Genomic DNA, 14,364 nt, shown 5'->3' on the forward strand with positions numbered 1-14,364 from the left:
ACAAAGGTCTGTTATGAATGCTACTACCCTTCATAAAACATCAGTGTTCCTATACACAGCTGTAAATCTAAAGGAAAAAAGCAAACCAAAGTATTTTGTTGATATATTAGATGAATTTTTAAAAAATCCCTCACTTAACTGTTTCCATCTACGTCATCTCCCACAGGCACATAGAAATAAGGCACTGTCCCTTCCAGTAATTTTCCCTTCCTTACCAACTGATACCAGTAGTGTGTTTTCCCACTTCAACAGGGACCAGAAGTCACCCAGGGTTCTTTAGGGAAGTGGGTGGTGAGGGGAAGTCTGTTTTCTTTGTTTAATGGTACGCATCCCCAGCAAGAACTCTGTGCTTTTCAAACTTCTTTCCCGAGGCTTCTACCAGAGATGCAAAGGATTTCAGATTTCTTTCATTTTTAATTGTTGTGCAAAAGTTATCTCTTGTGCTATCTTTTGCTCTGTGTATGCAAATATTCTTCCAATGTTGTTATTGGGAATTCTATAAACAGAAAAAGGAGTGAGCCAAATTCTGCCATGGAGACCTTAGAAAAGAATTTCATTCTTTGAGTACTCCCTTATTCAAATATTTAAATAGAAATATTGTGTAATGTGTACTCAGGAAACACTACATTGTTTTCAGTAGGTGTCATGCAGGACTATAAGCAATCATGTAAGAAAATAAACTTATTTTTGGAGATGACATCTTCAAAATTGCCTTCTGGTATGTCAGGAATCACTTTGCTATGACTGCAGTTGATGTTTCAAGGGAAAATAATAGTCTATACAAAAGTCTGGTGAAGAGCAGAAATAAACAAAATTCCAGACTCTGTCTGTATGTGACAGAAAAACACAAAGAGAAAAATTATAAAGACAGATAAATAATGTGCAACTTCTAATAGTATTGTTATAATTAACAATCCTCTATTTGGAATGATAGCTCACGCTGTAACATGAGTTGAATAGGTTTTGTTTGTAATTTACTGCACAGTAAGTTACTGCTGAGAAAGTAAATAGGAGGCAAATAGGAATACACAAAACCAAGTTTGAGGTTAATTAATTCCTCGAGTTATTTGGCAGTTGTTTGGCTTCGTGGTTTTATAAAATACAGTGAACTAAATTAAAACCAGGACGCAATCCAAGTGAAAGCTGCAAGAAAACTGGATCTACCTACTACACTTTTTGGGGTTTTTTTTTACACATATCTGAACACACATACAATGAAATGCAGGCACAAACATTGACTTTTCTCCCACTGCTAAAAACCCTGCAAACTGGATGATGGTGTAGCTTCCAATTTTAAGTAGATCACAGGAGAGAGACAGATGGATTAAGTGAGATTTCAGGCAACACTAATGCATACAATTAGGCTACATTTGATAATTTAACAGAAATGTATTCTTTCTTGTTGAATTACTGCTCTGTTTCAACTCTTTGTTCTGCTTGTGTAGAGTTCTGTAGAATTACACCTATGACCAGCTTTTCCCCACCTTTAGTTCGCAGGGCACTTGGCTACCTTCAACAGCAGATGCATCTGGCATCTCAAGTAAAACTACTGTAATAAAAAGATGCAAAATCTGTTTATTTGCTTGGATTTCTGTATTCTGTAGCTCTCAAGAAGCAGATTTTTTTCCACTTCTTTTAGACAATTCCTCATGTTTTTAGCTTATTTTGTCTGCAAATATGGTAAAGATCTCTCATGAATTAATAGAACTACATCCAGTGTTTTTCTGTCTGAGAACAAGTATGAACAAACGAATTCTTTGGCTAAAATAAACTGCTGACATCCGTGACATGCACAAAGTTATATGGGTCAGAGCAAAAGCTATGCAGTCTATGTGGTTGTTTTCTGATTCCCTTTCATTGGATAGAATTATGTGGAAGATAAAAGTATAGCACTCTATGGATACACGTTTTGCTCATTTGGGTAGAGGCAACCACATTTAAATAATTAGGTGTAGTTTATACATACTTATTTTTCGTGTTAGATCTTTAACTAAGTTGTAGCATCAGAAGTATCAGAAATGTGATGTAATTTCATTATAAGAAGCAAAATTTTTCCTCATGTAAAAAAAAAGGTTATCTCCTTTTGCATATTGCTGTATAAGAAAGTTAGATGTGCCACAGCACTTCTTAGAAGCAGCTCACCCAAAGAGAACAGAGATGGTAATACATGAAACAGAAACTCTCTCTGCAGTAGGAAAATCAGGTTTGGAGTCTTTTGTGGGGGATACGTTAATTGAGCAACGGAATATCTTGGAGGCTTATTTTTTTTTTATTTTTTTTTTTAACCAGGGTCAGTGAGACTCCAGGGTGGCAAGAATGAGTTTGAAGGTACAGTGGAAGTTTATTTGAACGGAATCTGGGGAACAATCTGTGGGAGCCATTGGGACAACAATGATGCAACAGTCGTATGTCGACAGCTTGCACTTGGGTAAGTTTCAGTCCTACTGAAAATCAGTCAACTTACTTTAATGATCTTTCAGTATAATGGACAATCTACTTTGCAAATCCTGAGGGCTTTTTGTGTTTGATGATTATTTTTTCTGTTTGAAAGTTGTTGAATGCTGAAGTTGTTCTTCCCAGAATCCTTTGCTTCCTACAATTGCATTGTACTTCAAAAAAGTCGCTGTGAGAATCAGTATTTCATTTGAAAGCTGCATATGGGATCTGGAGAGGAGCAGAACAGGGTAGATGCTCTTGGCAGAAATATGAGGTCTAATCCTGATCTCACTTATGTAAGTGTCAACTAAGAACAGCTCCAGTAAGGTTACTGAATCTATACAAACATAAATGTGGCCAGAATTAGACTCTACATGGGCTCCTAATCGTAGGAAAATTCCTGGTTCTCAGGAGCATGGGCTTACCCTCGTAATCATCCATTCCATCCTGCTGAAAAACATCTGGGACTCATCCTAGATTTGTGGAAGATGTGGTATTTTTGTTGTGCATATCTTCTTCTAGCTAGATAATTTGTAGGGTTTACTTTCAGAGTTGCACATTGATATCTAAAACCAAAACCAGGGAAGTTTTGCAGCTTTACATTTTCATGGAAATATTTCACGGAGTTACAGCAATATTGGACAGGTTGAAAGTCCCTTCATTTTCCTCATTGACCACTACTTCCCACTGCTGTCAGCATGGAGTTAATCAACAGGACCCTTTAGCATAATTTGGTCATTAAACTCTAGATAATGCCTATAGTGATACTGCAAATGCACAATAAGATGAAACTGAGGTAAGGAAGAAAATGCCCATACCAAAAGAGAGTTTTAAAAATGAAATGAAATTTCAGCTTCTAAAAAATCAATGCTGTTCAAGTTAGCAACCAAATTACTTGAATATCCCCCCTCAGCACCCCATTCAGTTTGCACTTTGTCAATAAGCCACAAAGTATAGCTGGCTTTATTGCCTTTCTAACAGTTCTTTCAGTCACACAGCAAAGTACTGATTTTTTTTTTGCTACAAGCAGTAAGGGGCTTTTATAGCATACTTGCACTGTGACATTCCTAACAATCATTCCACTTTTTAAGACTGCTAGCCAGAACTAAATCTAAGCTGTTTTATAATGTTCAATACTAATCTGCACATAACATGCCAACTTATAAAAATATGAGGATTAGAAGAGATAAAAGTTCAGCCATCTGGAGGCTGTGATTTTGCTTATGACTTAGCTGTCTACGTGCAATGTCTCCTTTCCTCGTTTTCATGTAAGTTCTTTTTCCCTTTCATACCCTAAACATTTCAGCTGAACAAGACTGCTATTAGCAAAAGTAGTTCAGTGATATGGGTGAGTGGTTTGGTCTTTTCAACAGAAATGGCTTAAATCTGAATCCAGGCCAAAAAGCCCCAAGCAAACAGTAGTTGAAAGTTTCTGTTATCCCAAGTGTTTGGCATAAATTTGGATCTATATACTACAAGGTGAACTCACCAGGCATTATTGGTGCTTTTCAGGTGCTTCCATCTATCTGTTAATTTGATTTTTTAATATTTGGGCTTTGTTTTTAATTTAATTTTGCTGGGCAAAATATGGAAGAAAAGATGGCTCAATAATTGTAGCTTTAGATTCAGTTTGGGAAGGAAAGGAAGCTGGTTTTGAATGTTCTGGATGGATAGGAATGGCTGAATAGAGAATAATGGACATGGGCCTGATCTAATGGAATACGAGGTGATTTCACTGCGCCATGGTCACAACCATATTATATGACATGTGCATGGGCAGAGCACTGGTATGTTTTACTGGGGTAAAGGAGAGGGTAAGGGTGAAAGGCTGGTTAGTATTACCTCTCATGGAAGTATAATTGCAGTAGGATGGTAGTGTAGTTTCACCTATGGACTGTGCACTCGGTGTTGATTTTTGTAGTTAAGAACAGTGAGAACAAGAATGTAGCTGGCCTGCAGCAACACAGGCCATTGTACTAAAATATCACACAACAAAATGGTGAGAACTGGGTCACATCTGTTACTTTTCTTTGTGCAGAAGACAATGCTGAACTGTATGAAAATGTGATGAATTTACACTGCTGAAGAAAGCCCTTTCTTTTCTACTCCAAGATTTGTATATGAGAAAATGTTCCACTTCCCCTCCTTCCACTCTAATGTGCTATGCTGATTATTCTTCTTACAGTGGAAAAGGTACAGCAAAACACATACCATTTTCTGGACTGGGCCTTGTTCCTGTTTACTGGAGTGAAGTGCGTTGTCGTGGTGATGAAGAAAATATACTGTTATGTGAAAAAGTCATTGGGCAAGACGGAACATGTCCTCAAAAAATGGCAGCTGCTGTCACATGTAGCTCTTCCCTGGGTAAAAAAAACACTTATGGTTTGGTTAACTCATTACCTTAGTAATAATTACTAAAGTTTAAATTAGAAAAAAATTACTAAGACTTCTTGGAACAGGAAATTAAACAGATTTAATCATCGCATCATTAACCATTTCAAGTTCCTCTATGCTGTGCAAGCAGCAACTAGCTGAACTGCTTTTAACCTTTCTATAATCAACAAGCAAATTATTGCTTTGAGATGTAGGTTGTGAGAAAGTTTGAAGCAGCAAGAATCTCTGGCTGTAAAAGTAGGATTGTTTCCCCCCACATTTTTTTAAACATTTAAAAAAAAAATATTATATTAATTAATTAATTAATTTGTCTACTCAGAGGTTGTCTTTGGTAGCTACATGGGCTACATGTCAATTTGTTAGCTTTTCTTGAACAGTAGGGAGCAGTGGCAATTTCACAAACAGGCTACACAGCCACCTTTGCTACAGAAGCTGACATTCCCTAATGGGAACATGGATGACATCACACAAGGAACTGCCAAGTTTTTGCCCTATTCTGCATACACTTAAAACAGGTCCAGGTCCTCCTAGCTGAAGATTGCTACTTAACACATCACTCACACAAGTCAAAATTATATTATTAATGCTTTAAAGATATATCAGATTATTTTAATGAACATGATAAATGGCAACTATATGGGCAATTATGCCATGAGGTATAAGATATTGCTGACCTCGAGGAAGGCTAGGCTATCAGTGCTGAGGAGCTCACAATGGCAATCTCTTCAGTTGTAACCGGAACATGTATGGCTGCAAGCCAGCTCTGTGCTGCCTTTCCTCTCCTATTGCATTCCTATCAAAAGACAGATGTATTTTTGTCCTAAAGCTCTGCTATTCATGAGGAATATTTTGATAAATTACTTCTAAAAAATCATTTTGGTCATTTAGAAAACTATAGTGTAGAGGGAAGGAAGAATCTTTTTAAGCTAGGAGACAAGCTGAAGCACCAAAGCAAGAGAAATAGTTTTCCCTAAAGAAACTGCAAACTATAAATTTGCAAATTTTACTTTTAGATCATAAAGTATCCCTTCTGTTTATAGACTCTTACTTGAAATTATACCCTCCTGTATAGGACCAAGACTATACAGAGCCAATTTTGCTCTTACTGTTAGAAATGCAGCTCTACAGACTGATTGTAGTATTGGCCTTACAGCCCTAAGTATCTTTGAATGCTTTGACACTTAAGTAACTCAAGATCAGTATGATTACGTGTCTGCATAATATTCTTCAGCTACTGAAAGTGGAGCTTAGGGGAACTCATTTCTAAGAAGTTTAATTTCAGGTTTTCCATCTAACTAGAAAAAATAAGGTGTGGATCTTGAGTGATGTCAGAGAAACCATTAAGCCATCTTCTTTTTCTTTACTATCAGGATAACATTTTGGGAAAGAAATTACCTTTTCCTAAGCTTTATGTTTGATTGCAGCCCCTGTCTTTACTCCGATCCGGCTGGCTGGTGGGAACAATGCTCACGAAGGAAGAGTAGAAGTCTACCATGCTGGCCAGTGGGGAACTGTCTGTGATGATCAGTGGGATGATGCAGATGCTGAAGTTGTCTGTCGGCAGCTTGGCCTTGGGTTTGTTTTTCTACGTATTTTCTACTCCAACAGCAAAGCAGAAGAGTTAATCAGCCACATAGCTTGGAGTTATCAAAAGACACTCCTTTAAAATAGCAGTAATACTTTGAAACAGTAACTAAGTTTATTTATAGAAGGTTCAGGTACAGCACCATTACTTTCTATTATCTGGAATTTTGATTTGTAGGATCCAGTTTTCAGTGTCATGTGATAGGGGCAATTTTGTCTGTAGGACAGACAAAGAATGTGTCTCAGAATAAAGGCTTTTACTTAGTGAAAACTCACTACAATTTCAGTAAAGTTTCAATCAAAAACTCTAGGTGAAGTAAAGGAAGTTGCTTTGACTGTTAAAATCCTGACATCTGTTTTAGTGAAGAGTCTAACAGCCTCCTTGCTTTGGAGTAAGAGCACTGCTTTGTCAGAAAGGATATGCTTTTTGGCATGCCCGTGAAACCTCTCAAGATTTGATAAGTAAGTCACAAGTCTCTCAAGATTGTCAGTTTGCATATACTGAGTAGAGATCTGTTTGAAGTTTTGACAATTAAGCTTGTCAGTGATTCTGTCTGAACTAAGCATGGTCCATTAATACAGTCACAGCAGCAGAACAGGATTTTCTTGCTCCTCTTCTGAACAGCTGGGGGTGATTTTTATATCGCACAGAAAGATAAATATTCAGTATTTGAGGAAAGGTGCTGCAGAAGCGGGAGGCAAAGACGAGAACTGCTGGATGAGAGAGGAAGGAGATGGGGACAACTGGGATGAAAGGCCAGATGGGTTGAACTAGGAGCAAGATGCAGCGAAGACACTAAGATGTAAACCCAAGAAGAAGGGGATTATGTCTGAGACTGGATGAGAACTAAGCAGGTCAGTGCGGAGGAGAATGGAACAGAACTTGCCTGTTCAACCCTGCTGGGATTATGATGAATTAAAAGTGGCATTGAAGGTAGCAAGCTTTGTGGCATTTAATGGGTGGCCCCCAGTGGACATGTTTTGTAATGTGAAACTGAGGCCTTGGACTGCTGGTGCCACCCAAATTAGCTCAAAAGGATGAGAACTGTGCAGTACTTAAAAGGCTTCTAGATCTCCTGGTGAGCCATGTGGGAATCAACATGCTACTCTGACATAAGATTTTCATCTTTCCCCAGTTTATTTTATGCTATATTTCTATATTCCTGTACATTTTTAGCTGGGAATACTTAATAGAAAGTCTATCTTCTTACAAGCTTTTTCTGCTTTTGAATTGGGCCACTATTAAGAAGTTTGGGGAGTTACGAAACTATGCTTTACATTTCTGTATATTAATGACAAATGCCATGCTCTTAACCTGCCTCCTTATTGATTACACTAAAACATTTGATTACTTATATTTAATGATATTTCAGAAACTGCAGTTCTGAGACACTTCTAATTTGATTCATTTTTCTGAGTAAACAAATTGTATTAATATGGTGCTAAATCTTTTTGAAGTATGTCTAGGGATTTACAGAATTTCTCAAGTAATCAAGATGTCTTGACAAATGTGCTCATTACTGTTAAGCACAATTTTACCAACAGTGGCACTAGACCAGTTATGAAGTAATAAAAATAATTTAAAATTGCATACTCTTAATCCATCTGGAAACCTGCCACAAATTGTAAAAGTAAAGGATCTCAGTAAGTAGCTTCCCCCACCTTTCCAGCTTTCCTGTAGCACTCCTATAAAACTTCAGAGTATTAATCTACTATTAATAGGTGAAAAATAATGATAATTTATTTTATTATTTAGTTTTATAAATACTTTTTGCCCTTGTTATAGTAATGGCATCTGTTGTCTCTGCTTTATTGGATCTCCAGAGAATCTTACTAGAATCATAGAATCGTCTAGGTTGGAAGAGACCCTTGGGATCATCAAGTCCAACCATCTACCCTACTCTACAAAGTTCTCCCCTATACCATATCCCCCAACACCACATCTAAACGTCTCTTAAACACATCCAGGGATGGTGACTCAACCACCTCCCTGGGCAGCCTATTCCAATGCCCGACCACTCTTTCTGTGAAAAATTCTTTCCTAATGTTCAGTCTAAACCTACCCTGTTGGAGCTTGAAGCCATTCCCTCTCGTTCTGTCATTCATTACCTGGGAGAAGAGACCAGCACCAACCTCTCTACAGTGTCCTTTCAACTAGATTATGGTATAATTTGTTTTCAACATTCAGAGTAGTCAAGCATTATCTCTTTGATTTCAGCCAGCTTCCCAATCAATAAGGACTTTTTTCTAACACTTTCTATACATTTGTACCAGCATCAGAATTAAAAAAATACAAGAAGCAGAAGCTATGTACAAGAATTTTCTTTTTGTGTAAAGTTTGTATATATGCAAATACTACTCAACAAACTTAAATGAACATAGTTTATCTTATACATATAAATGACACATATAAATATAAAAGTAGAATAATCTTAAAAACTATCAGTAAAAGGCTTTCTGTAATAAGCCTGTAATATATTTAGGGTCATATTAATAAAAATAGGTATCCTGAAAGTAGGCTCTTCAGTCCATATTTATTCAATTCTACAAAACTAGCATGAAGTGCTGAGAACTCACAGAGCCTATCTTGGTACATCAGACATTTTTATTTCTTTAGATGCTTAAATATAAATGGGATATCTATAGCTGAAATAAGTATTACCCTTAGTGTATCCTATGGATTATATTTTCTTAGTTTACTATATAGTCATTCACAATTTAAACAAATTCGGAAAGCAGCTCTTTATGAAATATAGGAGATGAAGGAGTTGGCTCTTTTTACCATTACCAGCATTGCAAAATGCAAGTGTTCAGTAAATTAATGCTATGTATAAAAATACATCGTTACTTAACAAACTAAATGAAAGAAGAGTAAAGGGCAATCAGGAAATGCTTGTGAATCTCTGGGAAAACTATAATTTCTGATCTATTAAAATTGTTCTTGGCATGGCAAAATGAGAAAAATTAGAGCAAGATATCTGTTAATACGTTATTTGGAATAGGAAGTTCATTCCAAAGAAAAATTAATACTGAATTAAAAAGCTCTCTCAAAGGTAGTAACTTCTGACTGAAGCTATGTGTTTTGCTAAAATGTTGCCTGCTGAGTGCTTGAGGATATTTTTGGTTTGCTTACCTGCTTCTTTGAAGCAATCGCTGATTGTAACTTTTCTCCCTACTGAGTAAATAAGACCTGCTTTTTGGTGTTTTCCATGTTCTTCACCACTTCAAGAAGGCATCTGGTCATCAAAGAAACAGTGAAAATTAACAGTGCCTTTTCAAGACTAAAGAAGCACATTAGCTTGAAAATATTAAAAAGAAATTTATTTTAAACAAAATGAAAATGCAAACAACAGATTACTTAATTTACATTTCTTGTGAGTGCTTTTACTTACTGAACACGACCATCTATACAGTCTACTATGAATTTCCATATCCTTCCTTTTTATAGAACTTTTTCCTGATCCTAATTTAATTTTTATAAGCCTCTTAATATTGTTATTTTTCCCATATCCCTTTACTGTTTATCAAGTTTGTATGATTGCTAATTGTAAATTCATTATTGTTTTCCTTTAAAAAAAGAGAGAACAGAAATTGTTATGTATTCATACAAAGCACTAGAAATTAAATCCACACCTACCTAAATCCATACATGGATTAATGAGTCAGTGCCTTAAAAACATGAACTGCTGCAACTTACATTAAAAAAAATAAATCACAGCAATGTACTATTCTGACACACAGTGGCAAAAGCCAGGTAAGAGTTTGAATGATTACATCCTAAAACAAAATAGTCAAGACCTGTCATGTTTTCAGTACAAGCTGAACATGCCATTCCTGTTTGGTGTTACGTGACAATATATGGCTGGTAGTGGAAAATTCTCTTTAAAGCAAATGAATAATTAGTATAGAGCCCTGCACCCAAATTGTATGTTAATGAATTTAAAATAATCCTTTAGATAGGTAATTCATTATAGTAAAAAATTTAGAAAGATATTTCAGCCTTACAATTTGAAAAAGAAGACAGGTATTGAGAATACTCCTATAAAAACTAGACTGGATATGTGAACAGAGAAGCTATTGAGTAGAAGGAAACCAAACCATGAAAAACATTTACACATGAAAGACATGGTATTTTAAATAGAATTGGAAAAGTCCTGATATATGGTCAAATGTTAAACACTGCATAATTTCTGTAATGCTGAAACAATGGAGCGCTTTCAATTTATGTAGGTTTTGGTGCTCAAAATCGTCTGTGCTGACACAAAGAGTGTAACACACAAGGCTAGTCATTGGTCTGTTTTATGTTCTTATTTCTGCCACTGACTGGTGATGTGACATTGTCAAGTCACTTAAGATCTCTTTGCCATGTTTTTTACATGACTAAAGGGGAAACGATCACTTTTATCTGCCTCACCTGGGTATTTGAGATTTGATTCATGTGCTTTGAGGACAACAGGTGAAAGTCACTGTAGAAATATATATCGGATTATTTTTACTACATATAAACATTAAATGAAAATTAAAATTAGAATCCTCATACCTAAGCTGTACATCTATAATCTTTCTAGGAAAGTTATTCTTAAAAATCAAAAGGGATGGGAAAGGAAAATCTCTTAGATACAAAACAATAGAAACTGATGCTCTAAATATGTTCAAACTGTGGAAGTGTGGAAACGGTTTAAGTCACCCCATAGTCTCAGCTGAGACTGAGGTTGACTGTGGAACCACTTCCCATTACATGACCTAAAGCGGGCTGCACTGTCAGTTATCAGTGCAGCAGCTATGTAGGCAGTCCCATCTGCCATTTCAGAAGCTGGATATACAATATTTTAGCTTTCCCCAGTGAGTCCCAGACTCTTCAGCTTGCTTGTTCCTGACTGGGTGTTGGTTACATTTCCACAGGGGTGTTGCTAAGGCATGGAGCCAGGCTTACTTTGGAGAAGGCTCAGGCCCCGTGCTGCTGGATGAAGTGCAGTGCACAGGAAATGAACTATCGATAGAACAGTGTCCAAAAAGCTCCTGGCGAGAACACAACTGCGGCCACAAAGAAGATGCTGGCGTTTCCTGCATGCCTCTCACAGGTACTTCAGTTACCAATAATCACATGGGAAAACAGTGTCAAATGCAGAGTTCACAGCTCTGGAAAGAGAATTTTCAAAGTTTGCAAATGTACAAAACCCCACAGTAATAAAGTGTTCTGGCAGTATCAAAATGAACCAGCTGTTGTCTATGGAAATTTTACAGGTACAGAAGATCTCATTATACAACAAAAATCCTTGGTTCTTCAGTAACCTGCTAACTGCCACTTACTATGTGGGGCATGCCTGAACTGTGTATCACATCTGTCAATGGCAGTAAGCATTTCAACATTAAAGCAATGGGAAATAACAGAAGATATGAAGAAAAAGATAAGGTGTATAGACAGTGAAATCATATAATCAGAGCCCACTAGTGGACTTGGCATCTAAATAAGGGCTTGGGGGGGTCAATACCTTGTGCCATTTCTCTTGCATTTAAGCAAGTGCATTATGCAACACTTCACAGCTGACCAGCTGCGTTGTGGCATTTCTTTCATCTTACTAAATGATACTTAGTGCTCAGCACTAGATTTAGTGGTATAATATTCTGATCAGATGCAGTAAATGCAATAGTACTAGTTTTGTTTCAGAACAATAATTGGACCTACGAAAAACTGATTCTTCTTTTTGTTTTTCCTTACTTGTTAATGACACAGATGGTGCACTAAGACTAACAAGTGGGAAAGGCAGTCATGAGGGACGCCTGGAGGTCTATTATACTGGGCAGTGGGGCACAATCTGCGATGATGGGTGGACAGAGCTGAATACACAGGTGGTTTGCCGGCAGCTGGGATTTAAGTAAGATTACTTGATATTAGATATCTGACTCTTTGACTTGACAATGATAACAAACATTTACATGAACTCTACATTATTCAATAGTCTGTTTTTTTAATATTACCCGAGTGCTTCATAAAAACTACCAAGTTAAAATCCATTAAAGCTTGCTCCTCTCAGTCTTGAAGAGATATTTATGGCCTCAGTTTAGGTAGAAGAAAAAGCTTCAACTGAGGCTGTGATTCAGCAGCTTTTATTCACTGAGTTTCTTCCAATCATGTTTTTGGCTGAGATCAATCAACACATATGTTATAGAGAAAAACTGATTTGTTGTATTCTTTTCTGCCTATAAAATTTTGATTCTTCAAAATCTTTGCTTAGAATCACAGACATTTTCAAGGTATAAGCCATTCTGGATCTAACTCAGAAAACCCCACAGTTTTCCCCTGGAACACCGTTAGATATTGAAAAGCATATTTTAGAAAAAATCCCATTAGTTTCATGCATTCACTCTTCACTACTTTTCGTACCGACTGTGGCTACAAAGACATACTCTCACTAGGTGATTGTTGTCTTGCCTTCAGATTATAACAGCTTACATTCAAAAAACATTTTTGTTTAATTTTTCCCTGGGCTGTGACATTTAAATGTATATATATAATACTAGGAACATGCTTTAAGTCTCAAAGTCAGTGAGACAGTCATATGCTTGGTTGAAAGGAGGCCTTAATCAAAGGTATTACATACTCAAGTTTGCATTAATGTAACAGTAATTCCTCAAAAAAACATTACCAAAGAAGCAGCATATGGTGCTCTCATTGAATTGAATGTTAACTGAATCTGCTCTGTCATGGTTAACACTGTTTACTGTTACTACTTGAGAAACCTTTATTTCTTCAGAAATAATTTATTTCCCTTCTAGTGCTTAAGCATCACATGCCCTCTGATCCCTGTGGACCAAAACATTATGTATATGTATGTGTTATGCAGGTATGGAAAAAGTGTACCTGAGAGCTACTCAGAAGGAAGCTCTGGGCCTATCTGGTTGGATGATGTCAGCTGCTCAGGGAAGGAGACAAACCTTCTGCAGTGCTCAAGGAGAGAGTGGGGAAAGCATGACTGCAGCCATCAGGAGGATGTCAGACTCATTTGCCATCCAGATAACGACAGCCATAAACTCTCACTTGGTAAGGCATCTCTTTGGTAAAGTCACAGTATGAGTATTGCGGTGGTTGTAGAACCAAGCAACGTAGAATATATTTAAGGATGCTTAAAATCTTATTATTTGGCAGATTTGTGCAAAGAAGGAACAGGAAGGGAAAAAAACTCACTTTTCTCCTGAAGATCATAGGAAGTAATCAAGCTTTACTAAAGGAACATAAACGGCCAGAACATTAAAGATCAGCACAAATTTGTAAGGTAACAAAGTCAGATTCCAGAGATCCTGTTCTCTCAATCTCCACCAGATTTGAGACCTATTCAGCACTTCCAAATAGTATACTGCATTTCAACCAACACTCTCCAAGTTCTAAGTAACTGTCTCACGCTATCAACAGTTGGAGACATACCCAAGCACTGAGGAATATAAGTCAATAGTATATCCTCCTATGGCCTTACATACAGACAATCCAGAAAAAAAAAGATATGGAGAAAGAGGGGAAGTTCAGAGATAGCAAGAGGGAGGGGTGAGAAGCATGAAATGATTTCTGTATTACTATTTCCTACCATTTATATTGTGCCTGGGTGAATGGACCCCACTTGCTGACCAGGGCAGAACAATACTACAAACACAGATCAAAGAGCCAGTTCCAATGTCAAAAAGCCTACAAATTTGTATGAAAAGAAAAAAAAAAAAGAAAAAGAAGACAGGTAAGAAAAGAAATGAGAGAAAAATACTAATTACATAGTGACATTGTAGAACAAAATGTATACAAACAAATTCCAAAGATTCCTAAATCCACATGTAGATAATTAAAAAAAGAATTCTGGCTATCAGATATGCACAGTAAAAATTACAGGGGAACAATGGGTTGCTCAGCAATTCTGAAAAACAGTTTAATTTTTAAAATTTGCTACATACAAAGTTTGTAGCTTG

General features: G+C 36.7%; 1 protein-coding gene across 1 annotated transcript in view; it reads left to right on the plus strand.

Moving 5' to 3' along the window:
- Positions 1-14,364, plus strand: part of PRSS12 (serine protease 12) — a 41,783-nt gene that overhangs the window by 6,684 nt on the left and 20,735 nt on the right. Inside the window, exons 2-7 of the mRNA XM_074154721.1 lie at positions 2,290-2,428; positions 4,622-4,800; positions 6,255-6,405; positions 11,317-11,495; positions 12,149-12,290; positions 13,260-13,456. Of these exons, the coding sequence (XP_074010822.1) occupies positions 2,290-2,428; positions 4,622-4,800; positions 6,255-6,405; positions 11,317-11,495; positions 12,149-12,290; positions 13,260-13,456 (987 nt within the window). The remainder of the gene's footprint in view (positions 1-2,289; positions 2,429-4,621; positions 4,801-6,254; positions 6,406-11,316; positions 11,496-12,148; positions 12,291-13,259; positions 13,457-14,364) is intronic.

The sequence above is a fragment of the Numenius arquata genome, chromosome 10 (assembly GCF_964106895.1).
Source record: "Numenius arquata chromosome 10, bNumArq3.hap1.1, whole genome shotgun sequence".
Lineage (NCBI taxonomy): Eukaryota > Metazoa > Chordata > Aves > Charadriiformes > Scolopacidae > Numenius > Numenius arquata.